This window comes from Rhinichthys klamathensis, unplaced genomic scaffold (genome assembly GCF_029890125.1).
Source record: "Rhinichthys klamathensis goyatoka isolate OS25496 unplaced genomic scaffold, OSU_Roscu_1.1 h1tg000398l_1, whole genome shotgun sequence".
In the NCBI taxonomy this organism is placed as follows: Eukaryota; Metazoa; Chordata; class Actinopteri; order Cypriniformes; family Leuciscidae; genus Rhinichthys; species Rhinichthys klamathensis.
The window spans coordinates 388,318-415,538 of NW_026606900.1; the positions used below are offsets into that span (position 1 = coordinate 388,318).

A 27,221-nucleotide genomic window follows, 5' to 3' on the forward strand; every position below is an offset into this window, starting at 1 on the left:
GGGTTCATTTCTTTTTCTCAGCAAGAATTAAGAGAGTGTCACAATTCCCTGCACATTCTTTTGGGTCGTAAAACTTCAGTCTTACTGTGTCCTGTAACAGGACACCGAGTTCTGCCAGTGTGTTGGCTTGATTTGGGGGAAGTTTTACAGACCTTTGTTGTGATAGTAATAACTTGTGTGTCTGATTGGTCCAGACGCTACAATGGAGTTAAAGAGTATGTGTATTTGGCATGCTATCCACATATCTCTGGTTAGGATAGGAACTAGGTGAGTGTGAGGAGATGTGGTGGAGGAAGGATGCAGAAATAAAATTTGAGACCTCCTCTCATGGAGATCATTTGAATGTGCTCCTCCCTTAATAAAACATCATTTAATGTTATTAAATGATTAGATATTTTTAAAGATGTACTTTGTTAGCATTAGCTGACAGCAAAGGCAATATAAATGTAAAAATAAGGTAAATGAGCATGCCCAATTAAATATCCAATACAGATAAATCAAATAAAAAACTTGTGTACATTTTCATTCAATTGTTTGGGGTCAGTAAGATTTTTTTTTTTAAGAAATGTATATTTTAAATTACAAAGGATGCATTACATCAAAATTGACAGTGAAAGGCATTCATAATGTTATAAAAGATTTATATTTCAAATAAATGCTGAATCCTGAAAACATTTATTGTGGTTTCCACAAAAATATTAATATTGAGCAGATTTCTGAAGGATCATGTGACATTGAAGACAGATGTAATGATGCTGAAAATGCTTTACATTTTAAAATGCATTTAAACAGAAAACAATAATATTTCACTTTTGATTAAAAAAATAAAAAAATAAATGCAGCCTTGGTGAGCATAAGAAACTTGTTTTAAAAATCTTACCAACCCCAAACTTTTGAATGGTAATTTGTTTATTCCACAATCATACATTTTATGACTCGATTAATCCTGATCAAATTCTATTTATTTTTTCATTTAAAGTAAAACAACAAAAACATTTTCCTTTTAATGTACAACACTTAGAGGTTAGTCTGGATAATGAGCTGCAGTTCATGAAATCCAGTCGACTGCCATGTGACTCCTTTGCCACTCTATGAGTTTATGATGTTATTTACACCAAGTGACAAGATAATGTCTCGTTACTAACGTAACCTCGGTTCCCTGAGAGTAGGGAACGAGTACTGCGTAAGTTAGCTTACGCTATGGGAAAACTCCTTTTCTCGAGAATATTGAAGCCAATTCTTTAGGGTCTAAATTAAAAGTTTGTAATATACTTTAATTAAAAATTCTCATTAGTATTGTAAGAAAACACTTATTTTACCTGGTAAAAACCAGCTCTGTTTTCAGCACGCCGTTTCAGTGTATATGACTTTAAATGATCATGAGCTTTGCTGACTCCGCCTCTCTGTTCTATGCGTACACCAGAGCCGGCTCTGGCGTACACCGTTTGTAACACAATAACACAATAACCATAACACGTTGTTCAGTATAAACGTGGGATTATGCATTATATTGAGAACGTCATACATAGAAAACATGCCGTAATGTACCCTGAGTGTAAACCTTAGACGAATTCATTGTGAAGCGTGCAGCTAGCGATCCCACCGGATGGCACAGCAGAACAGTGGGCTGAAGGCGGCGTCTAGTTGAAAACCAGGAAGCCGGCTTCCTCAGAGCTGCTTAGCAGGTGGCTTGTTCCGCTGAAGGCTTTTTGACGGCGGCGGTGAAGGCTTCTCAACCGGAGGTCAGCGAAGTGGAACTTGCTGAAGGAGATTAAATCTGAATTCTATGGTGAAAATGGGGGCTTATATAACTATAAGCCACGGCCATACTGGTGGGCTGCGCGCTCATTGGCCGCAGCACAGCCAATGAGCACGCTAGACGCTCAGCTATATGTCTGCTGTGCAGCTGCACTGCGTTTAAAAAAATTTGGCTTCAATATTCTCGAGAAAAGGAGTTTTCCCATAGCGTAAGCTAACTTGCGCAATACGAGAGACCTCTCGAAAGGGAAGACTGAGAAGAACACTATGAGAGGTAAGATGTTTGAAAAGCTGCCTTTATTTCATGCAATAGTAGCCTATACATAGAAGGCTGTTCACTGAAGTGCATCAAACCCTGATTCAAATTGCACTGTATACTGCGTGCTTAGTTAATTTAAAGGTGAGATTTTTCCATGGCAGTGTTATGTGTAAATACTGCAGCTTGCATTATTTACAAAATCTTTGAAATAACCCTGTGGAAAATGAAGGTAAAATACCCATGAAAAAAACAGACTACAGTCCCTCTCTATTCATTTAGTTCATTCTTCCCTCTCCACCGTGCTGTCTTGTGGTTTTCTGGTTCTGAATCTGAAAGTGATTTGATTGGCCGGTGGCATGATGCCCAGACCAGCACGGCTGTTGTCTAGCATCGCCTCCTGCTCGTTGTCCAGCAACTGCATTTCACACATGAGTAGATTGACGCACACAAACTGCTTCAGCTCATTCATTGCAAAAAATCGTCCCGGACACTGTGTGGCTCCCGAGCCGAAAGGCATTCGATAGTACCGAACCTTCTGGCCACATTTATAAAAATCAGTTTTCTCCTTCCCGTCCTCCACAAAACGGTCAAATTGGAAGCGCTATACAAGAAACCCACAGACACAAGACATCTCAGTAAATGAGTTTTCTAACAATAAAGAGTAATATATTTAAAATGTGTCTGCTAGGTGGATCTACCGCAGTGGTTCTCAACCTTTTTGACTCTCAACCTTTTTGACTCCAATAACTCATTGGCCACAACAATATTCAAAGGCCCTGTGACCTCCAGTTGTTTGTTTAATTAAGGATGTTTAAGAATATTTTTTCTCATAATTTCTAACCCATAACATATTATATATATATATATATATATAAGAATAATTTTCTGTTTGACTGCATGTATGTATGTATATACAGTGAGGAAAATAAGTATTTGAACACCCTGCTATTTTGCAAGTTCTCCCACTTATAAATCATGAAGGGGTCTGAAATTGTCATCGTAGGTGCATGTCCACTGTGAGACACATAATCTAAAAAAAAAAAAATCCAGAAATCACAATGTATGATTTTTTAACTATTTATTTGTATGATACAGCTGCAAATAAGTATTTGAACACCTGAGAAAATCAATGTTAATATTTGGTACAGTAGCCAATTACAGAGGTCAAACGTTTCCTGTAGTTTTTCACCAGGTTTACACACACTGCAGGAGGGATTTTGGCCCACTCCTCCACACAGATCTTTTGTAGATCATGCGTGGTCACGGCCCAGACAGGGAGCGCACAAGATGTGACGATCCGCACCGAAGAGAGGGCCTCTGCACGAGGCGCAGGTGTATCTGGAGTCTCAACGCCTAGAAACGTTGCTCTTTTAGATAGTGAGTCGCAACGGCGAACACACTAAGTTTGCTTTAAAAAGGATATATGCCCACCGGATGGCACAGCAGAACAGCGGGCTGAAGGCGGCGTCTAGTTGAAAACCAGGAAGCCGGCTTCCTCAGAGCTAGATCTTTTCCGTGCCATGCATGATTTCAAACCATGACGTCTTAGTGTATTACCATTACCAACAATAACCTTGGAAACGGTGGTCCCAGCTCTTTTCAGGTCATTGACCAGCTCCTCCCGTGTAGTTCTGGGCTGATTTCTCACCTTTCTTAGGATCATTGAGACCCCACGAGGTGAGATCTTGCATGGAGCCCCAGTCCAAGGGAGATTGACCGTCATGTTTAGCTTCTTCCATTTTATAATTATTGCTCCAACAGTGGACCTTTTTTCACCAAGCTGCTTGGCAATTTCCCCGTAGCCCTTTCCAGCCTTGTGGAGGTGTACAATTTTGTCTCTAGTGTCTTTGGACAGCTCTTTGGTCTTGGCCATGTTAGTAGTTAGATTCTTACTGATTGTATGGGGTGGACAGGTGTCTTTATGCAGCTAACGACCTCAAACAGGTGCATCTAATTTAGGATAATAAATGGAGTGGAGGTGGACATTTTAAAGGCAGACTAAGGCCCTGTCCACACGGACACGGGTATTTTTATAACCGTGACTATTTTTACGCGGTTCGGCCGTTCGTCCACACGAAAACGCACTGAAACCGAACATTTTTGAAAACCCCTGCCAGGGTGAGGATTTTCAGAAACGCCGGTTACAGTGTTGTCGTGTAGACAGTGAAACCGGGGTTTTTGCCTTGCGACGTCAGAGTGTGCGCCGTTATCAGCTGTGTTTGACATCAGATTTGCGCTTCTGATTGGCCAACGTGGCTTTAGGGTTAAGGTTTATATCACCGCCTGCTGGCGTGGCATGCTCTTGACCGCGCTTGATTGCGTGTTTTTACGTTTTCATGTAGACGGAGACCGAGCATGTGTGGACGGGATTTTTTTTAAAAACGCTGTAGGAAAAACTCCGGTTATAAAAATACCCGTGTCCGTGTGGACATGGCCTAACAGGTCTTTGAGGGTCAGAATTCTAGCTGATAGACAGGTGTTCACATACTTATTTGCAGCTGTATCATAAAAATAAATAGTTAAAAAATCATATATTGTGATTTCTGGATATTTTTTTTTAGATTATGTCTCTCACAGTGGACATGCACCTACGATGACAATTTCAGACCCCTCTATGGTTTCCAAGTGGGAGAACTTGCAAAATAGCAGGGTGCTCAAATACTTATCTTATTTTATATATATATATATATATACACACACACAGTATATATACAATCAAACCAAAATTTATTCAGACACCTTCAACATTTCTCACATCACAGTTTATTCGCTATAGTTTAGAAAATGGTAATAAAATATGACAAGAACTCAGGGTTATCAAATCAGTTGATATTTTACTGGTTTTGACCATCCTTCTTTTAGACTTGTCTCACAAATGAATTAGGTTGAATAGCTGTCAGCTGTTAAATTTAAGTACACAATTAGATAATACCAATTTAGGTCAACCTATTACCAAGCAATGCTTAATTTTGTTCAGTCTGTGGTGTAAAAAAGGTTGCATTAGCAATTAAAGAAAAAACACGCAAGCAAAACATGGTACGGTCAAAGTCTCTCAATAATTTTTGGTCCCAAGTTTTTATACATTTTACTGGTATGTGTGACACAGAGTTTTTGGGTATAATATGTCACAGTTTACCTTATTTTGCTATCCTCAGTTACATAAGTGAACAATAGTGTCCTGCACTAAAAAAATATAAAACATTATATCTAGTGTTAATAAATAATTTTTGGTTTGACTGTATGTATGTACCGTATGTGTAGCCCCTGGAGTTTTACAATTTTATATAAATATATACAATGTTGCTTATTACATGAATTTATATTTGATATATAATAATGTTAAGAAAAACTGTGATAACTTTTAAAACACCACTGCACGCCACTGGTTAAATTAAAACTAGGTAGGTAGTTTGTAGACAAACCTTATGTTGGCTTGAGAAAGCCTAGCCTAAAAGTTTGAAGTGGTTTAAAAAACTAGGTAAAGGTTAAAGGGTTAGTTCACCCAAAAATGAAAATTATGTCATTCATGACTCACCCTCATGTCGTTCCAAGCCCGTAAGACCTCCGTTCATCTTTGGAACACAGTTTAAGATATTTTAGATTTAGTCCGAGAGTTTTCTGTCCCTCCATTGAAAATGTATGTACGATATACTGTCCTTGTCCAGAAAGGAAATAAAGACATCATCAAAGTAGTCCATGTGACACCAGTGGGTTAGTTAGAATGTTTTGAAGCATCGAAAATACATTTTGGTCCAAAAATAACAAAAACTACGGCTTTATTCAGCATTGTATAGTCTTCCGGTTCTGTTGTCAATCCGCGTTCAGTGACGCTGATGACGTAAGACGCTGCTGACGTGTTATCAGTGCGCCCGAGCTTCGTTTACAGTCTGAGGGAGACGCACGCTGTAAACAAAACAATCTTCGCAAACATGTCTAAAGGGGGTCTTTAAAATTCGAACACATTATTCTCTATGAGTGTACACACACCGGCGGCGCCATTCGGCGTCTGTCCGCGGCGCCCAGCTACGGCTCAGGACCTTGTTCAAAACCCTGCCGCGCCACAGAGCGCCATTTGCATAGTTTTATATTAAATTTACATTTATTTGTCTCAAATCGTCGTTAATGTACATGGCTGTTTTCACTCGGGTTAGCTAAACGCTAGCTAAATAAATACTATTGTTTTATGTGACATAGTTGCCTAGACAACGGATAACGTTACAACAAAATAACAGACTCAACGTGATAGACACTTTTACTTGATTAACGTTCAAACATCAGCTATTATTCAATGAACATAAAAAAATAAATAATTAATCAAGATAAAACACACATCGTGCAGCTCTTCTACCAGGAGTTGATTCAAAATTGTGCTCGCGCCATTAGAATGTGCGCGTCCGGTGTGCGATACCTGGAGTTGTCCTAGACGTGGCGCGGCGCTGCACTGCGCTTCTCGTCCGGTGTGCGACCCCCTTAAGGATTTCGACACAGAGGAAGACTTGCATTTTTTTGCCCAGCCATATTTATTTGAACCCGAATACACGGACGCACCAGATACACGTCAGCAGCGTCTTACATCATCAGCATCACTGCGGACTCATGAACGCGGCTTGACAACAGAACCGGAAGACAATACAATGCTGAATAAAGTCGTAGTTTTTGTAATTTTTGGACCAAAATGTATTTTCGATGCTTCAAAAAATTCTAACTAACCCACTGGTGTCACATGGACTACTTTGATGATGTCTTTATTTCCTTTTTGGACAGAAATATACTGACAGAAGTATACCGTGTTTACATTTTCAATGGAGGGACAGAAAACTCTCGGACTAAATCTAAAATATCTTAAACTGTGTTCCGAAGATGAACGGAGGTCTTACGGGCTTGGAACGACATGAGGGTGAGTCATTAATGACATACTTTTCATTTTTGGGTGAACTTACCCTTTAAGGTTACATTCAAATAAGAAATACCTTGTTTTTTGTTGTTTTGACTCATTTTAATGCATACTATGTCTTATTTTAAGTCATATTGGTTGAGAATCACTAATCTAGCTGAGAGCTGTAAGTATAGTATGCATTACCTGAGGCTGTTCATATATTTCCGGATCAAGGTGTGTGCTTTGTGGGTAAAGAGCAATGATGTCATCTTTCCGCAGGCTGATTGAATTCTGGGCATCCAGACGCAAGCAGAAATCTTCCTGAACAACACGGATGTTCATCGATACAGATGAGAGACGTAAACTCTCATTTACTGAACTCTCTGCACAGAGAAAAAAAAAACAGTCTGAATCACTGAAAGCTGGCATAGTAACTCCAAAATTATAGCACTATTAATTTATTTACCTACACAAGAGTTATTAATTGAAGTGACAACCACTGAATTCACTCCTGAAAACAATGCAAGATTACAAAAAATTGATGCTGTCTCTGAAACGATCATATATATACAAAACACCCAGTACAATACATCCTGCAGCTCACTGGAGGGGTCAGGCTGCATAATCATCTCTAAAACTTCACTACAAGTCAAGTCCTTTCTCATGTTGCTTGCTGCTCTTCTCACCATCAAATGACCAGCAGGCTTTAAATCCACTTGCTTTGTTTTTGTTTAGTCTGCATTTCTCACCATCAAAAGGCAGCAGATGCATAAATACACTTACTTTGTTTTAGTTTACTCCATGTAGTTCTGAGAGCTGAGGTGCATATTTTGATTTTCTCAGACGCATCAAGGTGAGTTCTCACACTCTCTCTCTCACACACTCTCTCTCTCACACACACACGCACACACACACACACACACACACACACACACACACACACACACACACACACACACACACACACACACACACACACACACACACACACACACACACTACTATGCTATTATACTCCATATAACTTCATGTAAAAGCCAGAGACTAAGCTTTTTTTTTGCACAGGCCTATCTAAAGGGTTAATGGTGCCACCTAGTTATCAACAGTAAAAAAAAAAAATATAAAAATAAAAATAGTATGCAAATTTTACCTCTTTACCCAACAGGGAAAACCACCAACAATCAAAATGCATGATTATATGGTTTCATGGCTTTGCAATCAAAAAAGGTGGTTATAATGCAAGTCAATGGGGCAAAAACAGCCACGAACAGTAAATGAGGGAGAAAAAGTTCAAATCTGATGATGCACAAAAACTAACAATGCATCAAAACCAATGTTGTTTCTAATCTTTGACAAGTCCAAGACTGTGATAAAAGGTATATAAAAAAAAAATCCGGTCCACAATCACATTTTATATTGAAAATAAGTCATTTTCGTTTTTTTCCCCCCAAATCAGTGACATAATTTATGAACTTGGCAATTAAAGAGTTAAAATCCTGATTTTTTTTTTTTTTTTACATTTAGTAGTACTAGTTTTGATCAGGACCGATGTTTATTAATAGATTTATGCAAAAAAAAAAAAAGTGGAAAAAAAAATATTTATCTGATACATTTTTACAGCAGTTTAAAGTAGTGGCTGTTTTCAGCCACGAACATAACGAAAGGGTAGTGAATTTGAACAACGCACAAGGGTTAACTCCCGGGAATCACCCAATGAATTAAGAGGCAATGTTAACTCTTACATTCTAATTACATGTACAATCATCAGATGGGATCAGATGAAAGCTTATCTTCCACTCTTTTGAAAGGTGTGCTCAGTTCGTATCTAGCATAAAGTATCAGGGAGATATGGCTCAGGATTCATGAATATAATTAAACCTTTTTGGCATGTTTGGGTGATTCCGGGAAGTTAAAGCAGAATTTGAGGTAGCATTGTTTTGACCCTAATTACAAGTTTCCAGCAGCTTGTTAACCGGGTTGTCCACCCAGGTTGTGATCCTCAGACATCATAGATTTCATTTTTATATGACAACCTTTTACAGCAGCCTGTGTCTGCTAAACCCCCTTTGCCCCCTGGGTACAAATGCTCATTCAGGTTACAGTATTATTATGCGTGATGGGTTACTGTGTAAAAATGTGTTTGTTACCCAGGTAAACCATTTGTTCTAGCTGTTGTCGTGTAATTGTGATGTCCTCTTTGAAGATCAACTGCATGTTCTTCTCTCCAACCACATTAACAATCTCTGCTCGTACTGCTGCAAGGGCTTCTGGGCAGGTGATGAGGTGGTAAAGACACCAGAAGGCTGCTGGGATGGTGTTTCCCACTGATGCCCAAAGCATGGCAAAATGATGTGCTATGGACAGAGAAAGTAAGAAGATATGAGTGTGTGTGTGTGTGTGTGTGTGTGTGTGTCTGGAAACCACCAAATCAATACAGCACAGTCATGATGAGCTTTCACTGTGTCAATTCTTTATTTGTACAGTACAGTCACATCCTGCTTCCAGCATTCCAGCATACTGAAAAGAAGCTGTGGTCAACAGCCCCTTTAAAGGGATGGTTCACCCAAAAATATAAATTCTGTCATCATTTACTCACCCTCAAGTTGTTCTAAACCTGTATTAATTTCTATCTTCTGCTAAACACAAGAAGAAGACATTTTGAAGAATATGGGTAACCAAACAGTTGATGGGTCACACTGACTTCCATTGTATAGAAAAAAATACTATGGAAGTCAATGGGGCCCATCAACTGTTTCACGAGATCACACGTACATGAAATCATATATAGTAAAGTATGCTTATTTGGCGTGTTATCCGGGGAGGGCTCCGAGGTTAAGCTGTGAAGCTGTCGCGGGACAGAGGTGAGGGAGGGCTATGCCAGCTTTCTTTTGCTCTGATTGGTTGGATTACCTGATCGTGATTTGTTAAATAAACTTAATTTAGTTACCGACATTCTTCAAAATACCTTTTGTGTTCAGCAGAAGAAAAAAATTCATACAGGTTTGGAATAACTTTGGAACAGAATTTTCATTTTTGGGCGAACTATCCCTTTAAGACAAGTCAGTTCAGTCAGCAGTCATCTTGGCAAAACCCCCAGTAGGACCTCATAGGAATTTTCTATGAACATGTATAAGACCTTTCTACTTGAATGGGGAAACACTGAAATCTCCAAAAACAGTTTGTCAACGCAACAGATTATGTTTCCGTAACTCAGACTGACAATAACATTCTAATTTTTCAATCCATAGCTCAAATTATTCTAAAACCCCAACTAACCTTCACTGCATGGCATGCACAGATAACCACTATCACAACACTGATAGGTCTAGTGATGGAGTTCTAGTGATAGGCACTTTCGAAACACTGTTTCATGAAGCTTCAAAACCTTTCGAAATTTTGTTTGAAATAAGTGGTTTGGCGTGTATATCGCTACTTCCTACTGTTTCAAACCATGGTTTTGAAACATTTTCAACTGTAACGCTGTTAAAACGAAAACTATTAAAAATAATTTTTAATTAATTGAAATAAAGCTGAAATAAAATATATATTTTAGATACATATTTTGTTGCCTCTGATAAATAGTCATTAAAAGTCTGTGTAAACACACCTTTTGAGAGAATTGTTTTCCATTTATTTAGTATTTAAATAATCTCTTTTGGTGCATTAAACTTCAGTGCAAAAACCAAAGACTAGGGTTCTGCATGTCATCATCATGGGGATATTAATATCCTTCTGTAGGAGAGACATTTATCATCAATTAAACACTCCACAGTCATATATGGGCCCCACAAGTAGGATCTCAGACTTTCTCTCTGTGTGTGTGTACTGTATGTTTGCTTGTGTGTGTGCATGCATGTGAGAGAGTCACCTGCTTTATCCTTGTCCTGAAGAGTATCATACTGCTGGAACAGGGCCATTCGGGTCTGTATGAACTCGCATGGAGCTTTCCATTCTGCCATTTTATGAGGGTAGAAAAATCTTGTCAGCTTCTCTCGAATTTCTTTGGTTTTTCCCAGCAAGCCAATGGGCACACGGGCCATTAGTAAAGGGAAAATGGCATCAAACTTCTCAAAGTCCTCTCGCAGCTGATCCAGACGCAGATGTGACGAATGTCCATATAGCGTGTTAAACGTGGTCTGAAACATTACGCATTTACAGAACTCATATAGTTCCACCTCTTTCCAATCGCCATCAGGCCCAGACTCTTCACTGGACAGAAAACGGTGTCGCAGGACTTGCTGCAGGTTTCCTATCGTGCTGAACGCGAGAGGGTCGAGAGCAGGCCCCTGCAGCAGGGTGTAGGTCCTCTGGAGGCTGTCACTCATTCCAGGAAAGTGGCCACTCCGTACCGCTGGGAAACCGAACGTCCTGGATGCTGCGCTGTCTGAAAATGTGTGGAAATCCAACTGTTTCCCGTGTTTGATCACAGACGGGTACAGGAGAGGGTTCATTATGAATGTTATGTATCTCCCTAAGGAAACACACAAACATAGGTAGATGTCATTACATCACGACTGATTTGGATCAGAAAACATCTACTAAACATCTCTAATTTTTTAATTAACATAAAAATGTTTATGTTATGTAAATCCATGTTATTTGCCAGCTATCCAAAATGCTATTATGACAACATCTTTCATGACCATATCTTTTTTATAACCATAACTATGTGCGAGCATGTGTTGCGCAATGACAGTGTGTCTGAGAGAAAGAGCAAAAGGAAAACTGTAACTAAAAGTTAGCAAAATATGACAAAATCTTCATTTTGTTAACATCAGAACAAGACGTCCTCGTTTGAAAAAATTACCTCATTTGTATAAGTATTTAAGTAAACGTGTGTGTCAACTATACCTGCGATAAGTACTGTGAAAACATCTCCATGTTCCTTCTGTAGTTGTGTAAGAAACTGTAGGGAGTTTTTTCTGAATTCTAGAGCTTTCCCCAGGAATGGAATCCAGCTTTTAATCAGCGGGGGCTCACCGTCCTTCCTGTAACATGCACACCCAATGTAACAGTTGACAATGCCTTTCGTCTTTCGACAATGCCTGAGAGCCTGCCATTGTCAACATAAAATACTCTTAGACAAACATACAAACTCAAACAAACTCGACAACTCTGTTCTTTTGATAATGTCGCTGTGGTAAAGCGGTGTGCTGAACAAAATCCTTAATTGCTTATCAGTTTTTTTTTCTGCTAGTATTCTTTTAAATGACAAAGCCAGGATGCATTAACTGAGAATACTGTTTAATGCTGATGTATATCTCCCATGGCCTACTTTTCAAGACTGACCAGAAAAGGATGGGGGGGGGGAGGGGCCCTTTGGGAATTAATTCTAATTCTCCAAACTTCCTCCTGAGGTTGCAACTGACAAACTGAACAAAAAGCCACATTGCAGCCCATAAAGGCCTAATTTTAAAATCCCCCCATTATTGTTTATATATATATATATATATATTAGTGCTGTCAAACGATTAAAATATTTAATCGCGATTAATCGCATTAATGTCATAGTTAACTCGCGATTAATCGCATTTAATCGCACATTTTTATCTATTCTAAATGTCTCTTGATTTCTTTTTGTCCCATTATTTTTTTCTCATTTTAATGCTCTTATCAACATGGAAAAGTGGATCGGCTTGCTTTGTGCAAATGTTTTTTATTGAAAACAATATTGGCATATACTGTTCAATTTCACACTAAAACATTATCACTTGGAGCAAATAATCTCTCACACAATATAACACTGTCCATCAATAAAAGGGTGAAATAAATACTGACGAGGTCCTGATATTGACGAGGGGGCGGAGAATTCGCATCAGCTGTGTGTGTGTGTGTGTGTGTGTGTGTGCTGGCCATCATCAAGTGGTATTTCAGACTGGACGTGCTGCGATGATGATAGCTCAGTTCACAACGACAAAACACACAGATCACTTTGGTCTTGTCAATGGAACCATTTGGCAACTTTTTAAAAGTAAACTTTCCATTCAGAATCTTATTGGCATCCATTTCGGCGTCTCACGCTCGTCATCCACTCAAAACTGGACGTTTTGAACGTTCCTATAACATTCAAAAATAACGTTTTTATAACTTAATGGGAACGTTATGAAAACATTCTTATAACCTAAAATTGTTAGCTGGGGAAGAGGAGAGATTCGCGATTGCACTGAACACGTTTTAAGTGCAGGCATATTCTCTGAGTGAGCCCAGAGAAAATTCTTACAAGAGCAGCGTGTATCTGAGAGCGCGCGCGACTCGAGCAGAGAGATTCGTGCTCGGCACATTATATTCCGCGCGCGAGCAGAGAGATTCGCGCTCGCGCATCCGGCTCGCAAGCCCAAACAAGTGTGTGCGGCGTGCCTATTGTTTTGTTTCCGGTCTAGCTAGATCCGCTTGCGCTTTCAAAACGTCCTCGCGCGCCGCAAGCCATTGAAATGAATGGGTTTCATAGCGCAGCGGCCCGCATGCCGTCCTGTTGCAAAAGCATGTGAAAAAAAAACTACAAAGTTTGCTAGGCCAAAAAGACCGTTAATCGCGCGATAAAAAAAGGGTAGTGACATGCTCCCTGAAATTCATACATTTTATATCATATTATAATGCAACTTATTAGGCCTATATATTTATAGAATAGCAAAGTAGGCTTAATCAATATACAAGACTTAACCACACAGATATATAAAGGCTATCATGATCATTTTGCCAAAAATGAACCATGTACTTGTTTAGATTATAATACGTTTTATTTTTTAACTTAAACAAATACAACATATAACATTCGAAACTCATCGGCTTAGACTGCATTTGAAGAAAAATAAACACAACAGTTTTCTGTAGCCTTGTGCGAACTTATTCAATAGAATTAGACTTCTAGAATGTTCTTTCCGGTGCAAAAAATAAAAAATAACATTTTTTTTCTTATCATAGCCTACAAATGTCTTCGGAAACACATTTTACTCGATTTACTGAAGCCTGTAAAATGCATTTGCAGCTGCACAGCTTGCACATTGAGCGTCTGGCTCGCTCAGGCTGCGCTGCGGCAACTGCACATCCAATGGCGCGGGCGCCTCTGACGTGCGACCAATGAGCCAACTCTACGTCAATACACGTCAGCCCGTCAAGGGGGCGCCAAGTCCCCGAATTTGCCATTATAGCAGCGGGTCTTCGTTCATTCATCATAGTCTGTCTGGCATATATATTAGAAGCTATGCGTCTGTCATGGATTTGCACTGAATTGATTCTCAAAAATACGGAACAAAGTGCGTTCCGTATCAGTTCAATACGGAACAAGCCTTTTATGTGTCAAATACGGAACGATTCCGTATTATACGGAACGGTTGGCAACCCTATAACCAACAACATCGCACGAACACACGTCGTGATGGAGAAGGTTGGAAGAAAGCTCGCCTTTAGGCTAGAACATTTAATATATAGCCCATCGTATATATTATTATTGATGCAGTCAAAAACTCTACAATTACTTTGCAACCAGGCCAGAAGCTTTGACTCAGTTTGGCTAGCTTACGTTATCTGAAACTAAGGGAAATGTTAGTGGGTATGGGAAGGAATGAAGACGTATTTCTTCATTTTATTTTAAATTATATATTATACTGTATTAATAGCCCCCTACCCCTGTTATCAAGGCATCAAAATGTGCAACAAACACTTACAACACAATACACATTTCATAAGCTGGAGTGTGCTCTTGTGTACACACACACACCTTAAAGGGATAGTTCACTTTGAAATAAATTTTTGATATGTTTTAGCTTACCTCAAGGGCATCCAAGATGTAGGTGTCTTTGTTTCCGCAGTAATTTCAATTTTGATATTTTTAGGTCAAACCGTTCTTGTCTGTCAGTCATATAATGCAGGTCTATGGTCACCACCTCAAAGAGCATGCACAGAGAAGTCCAAATTAAGCATGATTTAATGACTCGTAAATGTAAGTACACATTGATGGCCTAAGACACGAAACGAGCAGTTTGTGTGAGAAAACGAACAGTATTTATATCGTTTTTACCTCTTGTAACGCACAGACCGAAGCGCCGGCGCCATCAGATCACTTGGACGTGGCTGTTGTTACAAGAGGTAAAAACGATATAAATACTGTTCGTTTTCTCACACAAACCGCTCGTTTCGTGTCTTAGGCCATCAATGTGTACTTACATTTACGAGTCATTAAATCATGTTTATTTGGACTTCTCTGTGTATGCTCTTTGAGGTGGTGACCATAGACCTGCATTATATGACTGACAGACAAGAACGGTTTGACCTAAAAATATCAAAATTGAAACTACTGCGGAAACAAAGACACCTACATCTTGGATGCCCTTAAGGTAAGCTAAAACATATCAAAAATTAATTTCAAAGTGAACTATCCCTTTAATGCCCTTGAGGTAAGCTAAAACATATAAAAAATGTATTTCAAAGTGAACTATCCCTTTAATACTCTATGTTCTTTTGTTCACAATGTCCCACCACACAATAAATCATTATACCATTTCGACTAGACACATTCAAAATGCAAAAACTGATTTGTTTTTCCAAACTGTTTGGAGAAATTTGTTATATTTTTGTAATTTTTGCATATTTGTAATTTTGAAATATAACATTAAAGAGTATATTTGATGTGATGAATTGCTCTGTCATTTATCAGATTTATCAATTGTTATAATTTCAATTTGTGCTGGTTAATTATGAACAATGGGTAAAATTGGGGGGTGGGGCTCCATTAGGGCTCCTCCCCTAACCGCATGTGATCTCACTCCAAGCTTTTGATAAAACTTGAGAACCCTAAAATAGGGGCTCTTTAACATTAGAAAAGGGGGTTTAACCCCTTAGGGTTTGGGTTACAAAATAGAATTATCCAATTCGAGGATGAATTGTTCATCGAGTCGAATGTTTTCAATGAATCATTTAAACCAGTTCACAAAACAGGTGTTGTTTTCATGACTTCATGTTTTTATAAACTGAATCATGGCTACTACAACAATCTGAATTGGAACAAATTACATTGTTACATTAAATTACATCTTTAAAAATACAATGTAAGAAAATGTATGTCTCTCTCTACAACATATGTCTTTATTGGGATATTTTAGAGAATGTATGTAGCCTACATATGGTACACCTACAGGTCTAACCTAAACAGTGGCCTTTTTTATTTCAACCGATGAGTGGCCATATCGGCATGTCAGGAACAACGCGATGACGAAATAGAATCACTGAATCGACTCGAATCGTTCGAAAGAACCGATTCTCGACCATGAGTAGAACATACCCATCACTGGAAGGTTCAATTTCATGAGGTGAACTGAGTAAACAAGAGACCAGCCTGCTGTGAATTATTCATATGCTCTTAGCAGACATTTCTTTGCCAAATATAACTACCTTCGGTCCAGACATTAAATAAGAATCACTTTGATCAAAAAAAGTCTGCCTAATGATAAAAACACACTCCAAATATCCAACATAATCACAACTAAACACAACGTATTTATCTGTATTACAATGAATAAAAATCAGATACATGTACATTCTCAACCAGCAGCAAAATGCTACAGTCAGAAAACTCACCGCCTCCGTCCACAGAACGCGCAAAACAGAAGCACGGAGATAAAGCCCAGAAAGATCGTCAATAGAAAATCCAACATGATCAAAGCCACTGAGTGAAAAACATACAAGAGAGGTCCGGTTTACAAAGCACTAAACGCGATTTATAATACGTCCAGGTTTTGCGAAGGTCACTTTAAAAGTGAAAGAGTGCTTATCAGCATCGCACAAATTAAACATCAGAGTCCACTGAGAGAGTATGACATGTAATGAGGAGATAACACGCGAACAAGGCGAGTGTTGAAGATTTTCAGAAAGTCACGCCCATTGGAGGTCGCTCAAAAGAAAATTAAGCAACAGCCTGCCTTTTTGCTTTACAAAGCTACTTGGGCCATTTAAGCCTTTAAACACACACACAGAGCCATTATCGATACACGCAGCAGCATTTATATAGGCCTAATATATTGCATTGACATATTTTTTCAGACAAAATCAAGACAGAATCTATTTGACTCAGTCCTGCTAACACACACAATATGAATGATTGAATTAATGAATAAAAAAATAAAAAATAGTGCAACAAGTTGGATACGCAAAAAGTGGATATGCTCAGTTTGCAAGATGAAAATAAATGTGTATATTATAAACAATAAATAAAGACTAATTAACGAGACTATGCAGTGTGTGTACATTAATGCTCTGGTAATATACATTCTTTTAACATGGAAATAAAGCGATTTCTGTATAAATACATAGGCTAAATATTGACTTCAAGGCCCTCCATTTTCCAAGACAATTTTGGAGATCTTCACATGGTTAAGATGATTACTCTTGTGCTTCTGCTACAATCATAATCCTATCAACCAAAATCTGGAGTGATTAAAATATTTTACTGAGCTTACCTAGCCTAATATTAATTTCATGACTCCATAAGATCTGAATGCTCTTTAATAAACAAAATGTTCTTCTGGGACCAAATAAAAATATAAACTTGATTTGGAATGGGTTATTTATTTATATAAATTTAAATCATTAATAAAAAATATTTTAACATAAAATAATTGTTTGTCATCTTCAAAAAGTTTGCTGAGGCCCTCTAGTGGGTAGTCTGCTGCTGGACTCCAGGAGCAGGGATGAGAAATAGTGTGGTCACAAGCAGCAGCAACAGACAGTCTTCTGAGTTAAGGAGTGTTAGCGGATCGTGAAAGACAGTTTTTTTTTTTTTTCAATGGCAGCATTGAACAATAAACCACAGAACAGGCAAACAGAGAGACCTTTATGTGTGGAGCAGTAGGGCTTACTGCTGGCATTCAAACACACTGAGTCACAGACTGAGAGAAGAAAGAGTAGCCTACATTTCAAAAGAAGAAAAATATTTATTTTGTATGGAGAGAATCCATCTGTTTTCAGGAACTGTTGGAATTACACCTGGTGATTTATTTTTCTCCCCAACACACATACAATATAAACTGTCTGTGTGTGATCATCTCTCACATGCTGCTGGAGTGTGGTGAAGCGATTATCAAAAGGTTATCGGTTCAAACCCTGCAAAGGTGTTTTTTCCCCCTGAGCAAAGAACAAAAATGTTTCAAAGGGCATGTCCCTCTGATAATTTTTACTGTCACTGTAAAAGTGTATTTTATCCCAGTACAGACGTCACACTCCACATCTCCAGATTCAGTGTAACATTGAGCAGGACGAGCTTGTAGTTTTGTCATCTTGAGTTTCTCCACCACTTCAGCCAGCATGGTGTTTTTACCTAAAACAGGTCTTGTAGTGAAGGTCTGTCTGCACTGAGGGCAGCTGTAGACTCCCTTGATCATCCTGATCCCAGCAGCCTGTGATACAGTTCATACAGTAACTGTGTCCACAGGGAATAGTCACTGGATTCTTCAGTAGATCCGATACAGACAGAACTGATCCTGAGCCAAAGAAACACTATATTCTGAGATTTCACAGTGAGTAGAAACACATACTGTTATATTTCCTGGTCTTGTGTTAAGAGAGATGTGTTTACTTTAATATGATCTAGAAACAATAAAAAGGTCAACAAGTTTAGAGATTGTGAAAATGCAAAGCTGTAACAATAGATGGCGCTCTTACACTGTTTTCATGCTGTGAGCCTAAATCTATCTATCTATCTATCTATCTATCTATCTATCTATCTATCTATCTATCTATCTATCTATCTATCTATCTATCTATCTATCTATCTATCTATCTATCTATCTATCTATCTATCTATCTATCTATCTACAAAAACAATAAAATTAAGCATTAGTTTGCGAGACCATAAGAACAGAAAGTCAGTCAAGTCTCCCCATATTTAAAATATGGTGTTCCAATTATTATCATATTTGTGTAGGCTACTGTGGTATTTACATGCCACTTCAATGTAACATGGTACAAGAACATGGAAGTGCAAGGATACTTTATGTCAGAAGATCTCCTTTACATCATCATATAGTAGACTTAACTCCAATTTTAACAAGAAAATCTAAAGAAAGACTAATAAGATTTTCTTGTTATAATTGGACTTAACATTTAAACTTTTAAGGGAAAAGATGAAAGTAGTCTGGATGACCATAGTGTAGGCTAGTGGTATTCTCACGCCGCAGCTGGTTTCCAGGGGTGCGCGACTGCGCGTGTTATAAGGGAGGTTTGCGAGCTTGTGGTCAGTGGTGGCTGGTGGGGGTAGACAGCTGCCCGGTCTCGCGCAGTGCCGTTTTCATATATGGTCACGTAATCATGGCAACATTTACGTACCCATGCTAAAAACAGACCAGACAAGCGCGTGGAGGAAGGTGACGGAGCGGCCTACGAGTGCCACGTACGGAGACAATATTACAACTGGATTTCTTTGAAAGGAAATAAAAAAAATAAACAGAAGAAGACACACCGGAGTGTGTTTGTCAAGCGCGCGCTCCGCGTGATGAGTGTGGGTTTGGATTATTGGTGCCCTAGAACGCGCGAGACCATGGAGAGTTTGGAGAGGCAGCTGATATGCCCCATTTGCCTTGAGATCTTCACCAAGCCGGTGGTAATCTTACCGTGCCAACACAACCTCTGCCGCAAATGTGCCAATGACATCTTTCAGGTACCAACAATACGTAAAATTAAACTTGGTTAACAATGTTTAAAACAATAGTGTTTTGGAACATGATATTTCATAACACCATAATTCAAAAACCAGCTTGAGTGTGTCTAGCTGGTAGGCCTGTATTACTGGTCATTGGAATGGCTAACTTTAGCTTGAAATAGCTAAACTAGCTAGTTGAATCCTCCGTAACATATTCCAAAACTACCAGCTGAGCTTAAGCTGGATTTCTAGGCTATAAATAATGGGCAAAATGGGTCGTATTTATTTTTATTATACATAAAATTTCTAATTAACTACAAAAGAGAGTGGGAAATTTTGTTCAAGAATTAGGGTTATGACAAGAAAATTGATTAAAGTGGTAACATTTAGAAGAGTCATACAAATATCAGGATTGGAACAAATGTATAGTTAAAATGTATAGTTTTAATTACAGTTAAAAGAAGAGTGTAATAAGAAACAAGCTGGATTTGGTACTAAGCTAGACAAAATACTTTTGAGTAAGTTATTATTATTGAATCACAAATTATTTTTTATTTATTTTCTTCTGTCAATGTATTTAGATGTTTTTATTTATTTACATGTAATCCCTTGTAAGGAAAATTTGAAATAATTTAAGTAAAATCCAAAATGTATATAACAAAAATATTTGTGTGTATGTTTCAGGCCTCAAACCCCTACTTGCCCACACGAGGAGGTTCTTCATTGGGCTCAGGCGGCAGGTTCCGCTGCCCATCCTGTAGGCATGAAGTGGTTCTGGATAGACATGGGGTGTATGGCCTGCAGAGGAACCTGCTGGTGGAGAACATCATAGATATGTACAAACAGGAGTCTAGCAGGTACACTTGCAGCTTCATTTCACCTTCTCTAATTATTTATGCTGTCTAATCATTTCAGACTTTCCTCTATTCTATTCTATTCCAGCACATGGTCAATTGTGTGTGTGCGGGACTATATTTATAAGTAGGCCAATGTGACAGGAGCTATTTCAGACACACCTTTTGGAGGGGACTGTATTTATCAGTCCCCTCCAACCCCCAACACACACAGACACACACACTTGGAAACACATCAACATGAGCAACAGCAGTTAGACTTTTACTTTCTCTGTCTGTGCACTTCTCTATCACTTTACATTTTAGTTGTACTCAGTAGAGGATGCAAACTAATAGAAATTAAACTAAACAAAAACTATGTGTTATATTGTGTTACTTTTATAGGGAGGGGAGTATTTCATTGCTTGGAAATTTGTGTCTCTTTGTTGTTTTTCAGAAGATTCTTGTTTTCTCTTGTTTGGTGGGTGTGTCAGAACTGTAGTCCAATCAGCAGCAACATGTATATAAAGCACGCGGTATTAAAGTGAACTCGCACAATGGGTTCAAGGAAAGTCATTTACAAATGTGTTCGATGCAGCTCGGTATATGCAACTGAGGATATTAGAAGACATGTTTGTTGTAAGTTTTATTGTAAAAATATAGGATATCAACATAATGATGTAGTTGTTTATATTTTTAGCTTAATTGCAAGTGTATGACATTTGGTATAGAAATAAACAATGGTAATTAAGTGCTTTTCCTAAAAATGAGAAAGAAAATACAGGGTATTTGAACTACAAATAAAGTCAGTATGTGAGGCTAAATAGATGTGTTTTAATCTGAATTAGGTAAGATGTGTGCTTCCATTTCTGTTTCAGCAAATCCCTTCACTCGATTGGGATGTTCTCTTGTGTTCTGGGCGGCAAGTGCAGTAACTGTAACATCGGGCATATTTTCTAGTATTAAACACATATTTATACCGACTTCATCAGGCTCCGAAAATTCTTCACAAAGAACACAAAGAATGGCCTTCTCAGCTGCCATAGTTGCAACTCTTGCGTCATCAGAACAGTGTGTTCAACGCATCACCGTTTCTGTTTAAAAAACGTTGTGCAACGTTTTGTCGGCGCTGAACGCAGCCCTGGCCTTGGAGTCTTTACTAACGAGCTGATGAGTTGATTCAGGCGTGTTTGATTAGGAAGAGTGCGAAAATGTGTAGTGTTGGTGTGCCTCCCTGAACAGGGTTGGGAAACACTGCTCAATACAGCCATTTATATACGTTTTTTTAAAACATAGGTACAAAGATAGACAATTGAAGTAAAATCTCTCTGATTCTCTGTCCGCAGCAGTAAGCCTGAGCCAGAGGTGAAGAATGATGAGTTGATGTGTGAGGAGCATCAAGAAGAGAAGATTAATATATACTGTGTGACCTGCTCTGTCCCCACTTGTTCCTTATGTAAAGTGTTTGGGAGTCATCAGACCTGTGAGGTTGCTCCACTCAAATCTGTCTACGAGACCCAGAAAGTGAGACTTTTTTAGTCTATTTTTCTGCTTTTCTTATCATCTATCTGCATCACTGTATTCTTTATCTCATGATGATTGATCCGTTTATATTTCTGTGATTGTGTGTGCAGACAGAGTTGTCTGATGGTGTTGCTTTGTTGGTTGGCAACAATGACAGAATTCAGGGCATCATCAGTCAGTTAGAGGAAAGCTGCAGATCTGTGGAGGTCAGTGTCTGTGTCTATTATCATTATCAATGACTGATCCTTTTTTTTGTTGACCAATTCCATGGCATCATAACTATGATTTCTTACATTACAGTCCTAGTAATGATGCAAGTGCGTATGTGTTTGTGTGTAGGAAAATGGGCGTAGGCAGAAGTCTCGTGTATGTGAATGGTTTGATCGTCTGTACGCTCTTTTGGAAGAGCGCAGAGGAGAACTCGCACTGAAGATCACTGCAGAACAGCAGGAGAAACTCGATTACATCAATAGCCTACAGCGCAAGTACATGCACATATACCACATGACACAAAAATAAAGAGTAATATAGAAGATCACATTCGTGATGATAGGTAATCTAATTGTCTGTATAGGTGACAAATGATTATGAAGAACAGCTGCTATTCTGATGAAAAATACTTGAATTTAATTGTAATGTACTTTATTATATAAATGTATAACATTATATACCATTCAAAAGTATGGAGTGAGTAAGAAATTAATACTTTTATTCAGCAAGGATACATAAAATTTACATAAAAGACCTTTATGTTACAAAAGATTTCTATTTCAAATAAATGGAGTTCTTTTGAATTTTCTGGTCATCAAAGCATCCTGAAAAATTTGTATCAGTTTCCACGAAAATGATAGAATGATTTCTAAAGGATCATGTGACACTGTGACTGAAGACTGGTGTAATAATGGCTACTGAAAATTCTGTATTTTTGATCAAATAAATGCAGCCTTTGTGAGCATAAAATACTTATTTCAAAAACAAAATTTTGAATGGTAGATAAATAATAGATGCTCATCAAATATCCATAATTATTTTGTTGTTAATAAGTTTATCTGCTCAACTTCAAATAATGTTCTTTACATAATAATTCCTCTATTTTCCCATACTAGGTATGTTTATGCGTGTGTATGTTTACAATCTGCTAATCACAGTAATCACCTGTGCAGGTACAGAGAGCACTTGGATAACGCAGCCAAACTAGTGGAGACAGGAGTTCAGACAATGGAGGAATCTGAGATGGCCATCTTCCTGCAGGTCTACAATGTTCTTTATTACATGCTTTTTTTTATTTTCTTCAAAAAACAAACAAAAAAACACTTAATGTAATATAATTTGGTACATATTAGAGAATGAAGCATATTTTTTTCCTAAGCAATGGAGTATGAAGTCTCTAATCTAAATGTCTCTTTAACAGAATACGAAGCCTCTACTACAGAAGTAAGATTCAAATAATCACCATTTTACTGATTCTAAAAACATTTAAACTGTCAGACACTCCTTTTTTATGCCATCTAATTCATTCTGTCTCTTTCATGTCAGAATTGCAGAAGGCAGGAATGTGTCTCATTTAGAAAAGGTAGAGCGTGGATATGAGAATATGGATCATTTCACTGCAAACTTCCAGCCTGAACGAAGAGCAATACTCAGCATAGACTTTATCAGGGGTAAACTAACTCTAATCCTAACCTAAATTGTCAGGTAAGGTTTTATTGGAATCTGTCTCTTTATAAGGTATTTTTCTCTTACTTAGATGGTGACGACAATGAAGAGGATGATGATGAAGAATTAGCTGGTACTGTTAGTCCTGAGACCCCGCAGAGACAAACACCTGTACCGAACCCCCCACCAATGACAACAGACTCCTCCCAAATGTCATCAAAACCCAACCAATCAGTGAAAATCAACCCGGCAGAGAACACGCCCTTATTAACGCCCACTCCAGACTCCAGTCACAACCCTTCTACAGATGCGCCAGCTCAGGTAAGGGTTTCTCCCTCTTTTAATCTCATCCATATTTGTGATGCCTTGATTATTTAATAATATTTTTTAGGATTGATCAGTAATGTTTGTAAGGTTAAGACACTGTGGAAGACACAATTGGAATCTGAGGACATTATGGATCATAAAGCAGCAGCTGCTGTGTTGGGATCAGCTTACATTTTGAGATTATACCTTATGATTCAAACACATGACCCCAGACACCAAAATATGGACACTTTTCTCATTTGTTCTTCATTTTAAATATATTATGGGATTTAAAATGAGTGATATTTAACTTTGTCAAATAAAGTTTCAGTGAAACATTTCTGTAAAATTCAGCTAATTATATTGCAAAATTATAATTTTGAACATGCATTGATTTCATTTCTGTGTCCGAACATTTAAAAATGTTGCCTTTGGAGGCTGCATAAGAAGGCATCAATGCACGTCAGAATCCAATGTTAGCTTCACTTCCTGTCTCCTGAAATGCCTTCATCTGGTCTATTTTTGAAGGCAGCATAGATGTATCCTTCGCTGCCTTTGATATCCCACAATCCTGTGCTTTCCATTTTGTTACAGTTGAGCTAGAAAAAGAAAGATGGCGTCTGAAAGTTGTGGTTGGTGGTCAGTTTGTGTGTAAGTGTCCATTTGCAACCAACGTTGTCAACTTCTGATGTCATTTCTAGCAAGAATATTATAGTTATAGTAATTAAATATTTGCTTAGTTATCACCAAACCTAAACTATTTTGCTGTAGATCATTTGACACGTCAGCGACCTAAATTTTCAGACACAGCATATATCTTATGGCCTTATTATTTCACAATATCATTCTCATGGGCTTAGCTAAATTTTGTTACTTTTAGAATCAGAAAGAGGTTTGGCTGTAACAGTAAGTGCCCTCAGAAATACAGAATTAAAGAAAACCATACAGAATACGAACAGTCCACTTGGGGCTGGCCATCATTAGAATGTCCCTGTGATTAAAACATATAAGAAACAGGCTGGTATCTTCAAAATCTGAGCTGCTAGACATCTGAACCTTGAAGATGAAAACAGCCTGTTCCTGAGTTACGAGTGAAAATTGCCTTGCCCATTCGTGACCCTTCCAGTCATTTCGACATTATTTCATATGACCACATATATGCTGTAGAGTTTTCTGACCACAAATCACTATCAAACCACTTTTGTTCTGTCTGTCTGTCTCTATGTATCTGTCTATCCATCTCTCTTTCTCTGTCTTTCCCATACATTTAGGTAACTGCCGGTCCCAGCCAGACATCTGAGGATGAACCACGCCATGTTTTCTCTTTTTCCTGGTTAAATGTGCCAAAATAAATTCAGTTGGTAACCCTGCAACATCCCAGTGACCTTCCAGAAAAACCTGTTGTTCTTCATAACTAATATTTTGTTACTTTGACAATCATAAATATATTGAATAGATAGGAATTTGAAAAGGTAAAAACCACAACTGTTAAATATAAAATGATGACAATCTTTACTGAAGTTGCTGACTAAAATGCAAAATAAAGGATTATGAATAAGTGTATAAACATTCTCTTTTGTATATGTTAATAATGGCTGTTTCTGGGGGAAAACTTTTAAAGATAGGAAAACGATTTATACATTGAAAGGTAGGAAAAGTAGGAAAAGGCCAAACTGGATAAAAAGACACCAAACACAAAGTATTCACGTGGGTAAACCATAATCATGTGTTGTATTACTTTAGGAATTGAATTAAAAACATGCTTGTGTAGTTCGTTTTCTTATTTTCCTAAATCGTCCATCATTTTGCGGTTGTTGCTCGCGCGCTGGGCCAGTTGTTCGGCTCGCGCCATCTGCAGCACCTCGCGCAACAGGTGAAAAGTCAGATCCAGCGAGATTGGTGGATGTGGATCCTCAGACCGGCGCTCACGTTCCACGAATCTGTTCATGATCCCGTTACCGACACTACCGATCTTACCTCCTAGCCGCTGCGTGAGCTGCAGCTGAAGAGCCTCGGCGCGGGACGGGGTTCTCCGGTCGGGCGCGCGCGGGCTGTGAACGGCATTATCCAGTCTAATGAAGTACTCCTCTCCCAAACGCATCAGAACTGGCAGCTGCGTGTCTGTGTGTCCAGGAGCGGACTCAGACAGCGAGACGAAGACCCAGAGAGACACCGCAGCGAGTAGTACGTGCAGCTTCATTGAGGGAAATTCCCAGGAATCTGAATAATATACGATAATACGAGTACAGTAGGCAGTACAAAATATAGAAGGGTGGCTATACAGCAGGCTACAATAGGCGATACAAACGTCCAGGAATCCTGGACGTTTGTACTAGGCTATATATTCCTAATGTAAATAAAAATCTAATACGGCTACATATGTACGTGTTCCTAAAGTAGCCTATTGCTAGCTATGACTAGTGAAAAGTCTTGTATTTCACATTTTTCTATTTAATACAAAGTTTTTATTACAAAGAAAGTTTGAGAATATATTTGGTATTTATTTAGTATTTTTCTTTAATGACAGCATCACCTCAGATGATACAACTGCAAAACTTGCAAAAACTGATGCATGTTCTCCGGCATAATAAATTGAGAATATTAATATGGAATTCCAAAGAGCATTTTCAGCTTCAGTGAAAGAATGACTTTCGCACACTGTAAAAATGCTTTCTAATGTTTAATGTAGGCTATTATTTTTCACAGTCTTTTGTAGGCGTGTGTTGAGTTCATGCTCACCTCAGGTGTTCTCCGGATGTTTGAGAGAGTCTGCTGTCGTCGGTGTAGCGCGACCATCGCTGGGAGTTTATTTATATGACGCGAGATTTCGGAGATGACAGTCACCAGAATGAGTAACGGAATAATTGGCTGCGGTTCAAGTAAGTAAAAAATGAAAATACTCTTGGATTCCGTCCTGTGTTTAGTACACTGTATATTGACTCAAGAGGCAGTCTCCTCTGAATTTACCCTTTTACTGTCTATGGAATTTACCGGGGCTTTCTTAATTCGTGGAATCAATCCATGGTAGATTGAGAGACTGCTGTTGACGCCGAGGGAGGGCAGTTTACGTCATTCTCAGAAATTTGAGAATTAGAATGTTTTTGGATTAGATTAGTTTTGTGTTTAATAACGGCAAGAAATTAAATAGTTGCCTTTATTTAGATGTGTTGCTGTGCTGAGTTCCTGATAATTTATATTATTCTGGGATATATATATATATATATATATATACATATATATATAATATTATTACTGACAGATTAATTAGCCATCTCAGAGTGGTTAATTTGTTAGAAAAGCTGTTCTGATAAAGTCAGTGAAACACAAACAGTTGCTCCACACCTTACAGTTTAACAAAATTAATTAAAAAGTAAGTGTTGT

General features: G+C 38.3%; 4 protein-coding genes across 4 annotated transcripts in view; 1 reads left to right on the forward strand and 3 right to left on the reverse strand.

Annotated features, from left to right (window-relative positions):
• vcpip1 (valosin containing protein (p97)/p47 complex interacting protein 1) overlaps positions 1-27,221 on the reverse strand; it is a 290,019-nt gene that overhangs the window by 239,068 nt on the left and 23,730 nt on the right. The window lies entirely within an intron of this gene.
• On the reverse strand, positions 2,152-16,721 carry LOC130070235 (cytochrome P450 7B1). The gene is made up of 6 exons (XM_056234553.1): positions 16,467-16,721; positions 11,745-11,881; positions 10,762-11,364; positions 9,041-9,247; positions 7,098-7,276; positions 2,152-2,618 (listed from the first exon to the last, which is right to left on the reverse strand). The coding sequence occupies exons 1-6, from the start codon at positions 16,541-16,543 to the stop codon at positions 2,298-2,300; spliced, it is 1,524 nt and encodes a 507-aa protein (XP_056090528.1). The 5' UTR covers positions 16,544-16,721; the 3' UTR covers positions 2,152-2,297.
• Positions 19,159-25,225, forward strand: trim55a (tripartite motif containing 55a). The gene is made up of 10 exons (XM_056234570.1): positions 19,159-19,539; positions 20,206-20,378; positions 21,701-21,878; positions 21,989-22,084; positions 22,218-22,363; positions 23,042-23,129; positions 23,290-23,312; positions 23,415-23,539; positions 23,626-23,855; positions 25,112-25,225. Exons 1-10 carry the CDS (start codon positions 19,375-19,377, stop codon positions 25,190-25,192), a joined length of 1,305 nt encoding a protein of 434 aa, XP_056090545.1. The 5' UTR covers positions 19,159-19,374; the 3' UTR covers positions 25,193-25,225.
• LOC130070247 (corticoliberin-2) lies at positions 25,621-26,063 on the reverse strand. Its single transcript, XM_056234569.1, has one exon. It carries the CDS (start codon positions 26,038-26,040, stop codon positions 25,621-25,623), a length of 420 nt encoding a protein of 139 aa, XP_056090544.1. The 5' UTR covers positions 26,041-26,063.

Bases quoted from the DNA above. Each gene is read 5' to 3' on its own strand.
- LOC130070235 (XM_056234553.1), bottom strand. From the start codon at position 16,543: ATGTTGGATTTTCTATTGACGATCTTTCTGGGCTTTATCTCCGTGCTT. The intron at 11,365-11,744 runs GTATAGTTGACA...GTGTTTCCTTAG, and splicing joins TTTCACAGTACTTATCGCAG to GGAGATACATAACATTCATA. The intron at 2,619-7,097 runs GTAATGCATACT...TTTCTTGTATAG, and splicing joins AAATATATGAACAGCCTCAG to CGCTTCCAATTTGACCGTTT.
- trim55a (XM_056234570.1), top strand. From the start codon at position 19,375: ATGAGTGTGGGTTTGGATTATTGGTGCCCTAGAACGCGCGAGACCATG. The intron at 22,085-22,217 runs GTCAGTGTCTGT...GTTTGTGTGTAG, and splicing joins AAAGCTGCAGATCTGTGGAG to GAAAATGGGCGTAGGCAGAA. The intron at 23,856-25,111 runs GTAAGGGTTTCT...CCATACATTTAG, and splicing joins CTACAGATGCGCCAGCTCAG to GTAACTGCCGGTCCCAGCCA.
- LOC130070247 (XM_056234569.1), bottom strand. From the start codon at position 26,040: ATGAAGCTGCACGTACTACTCGCTGCGGTGTCTCTCTGGGTCTTCGTC.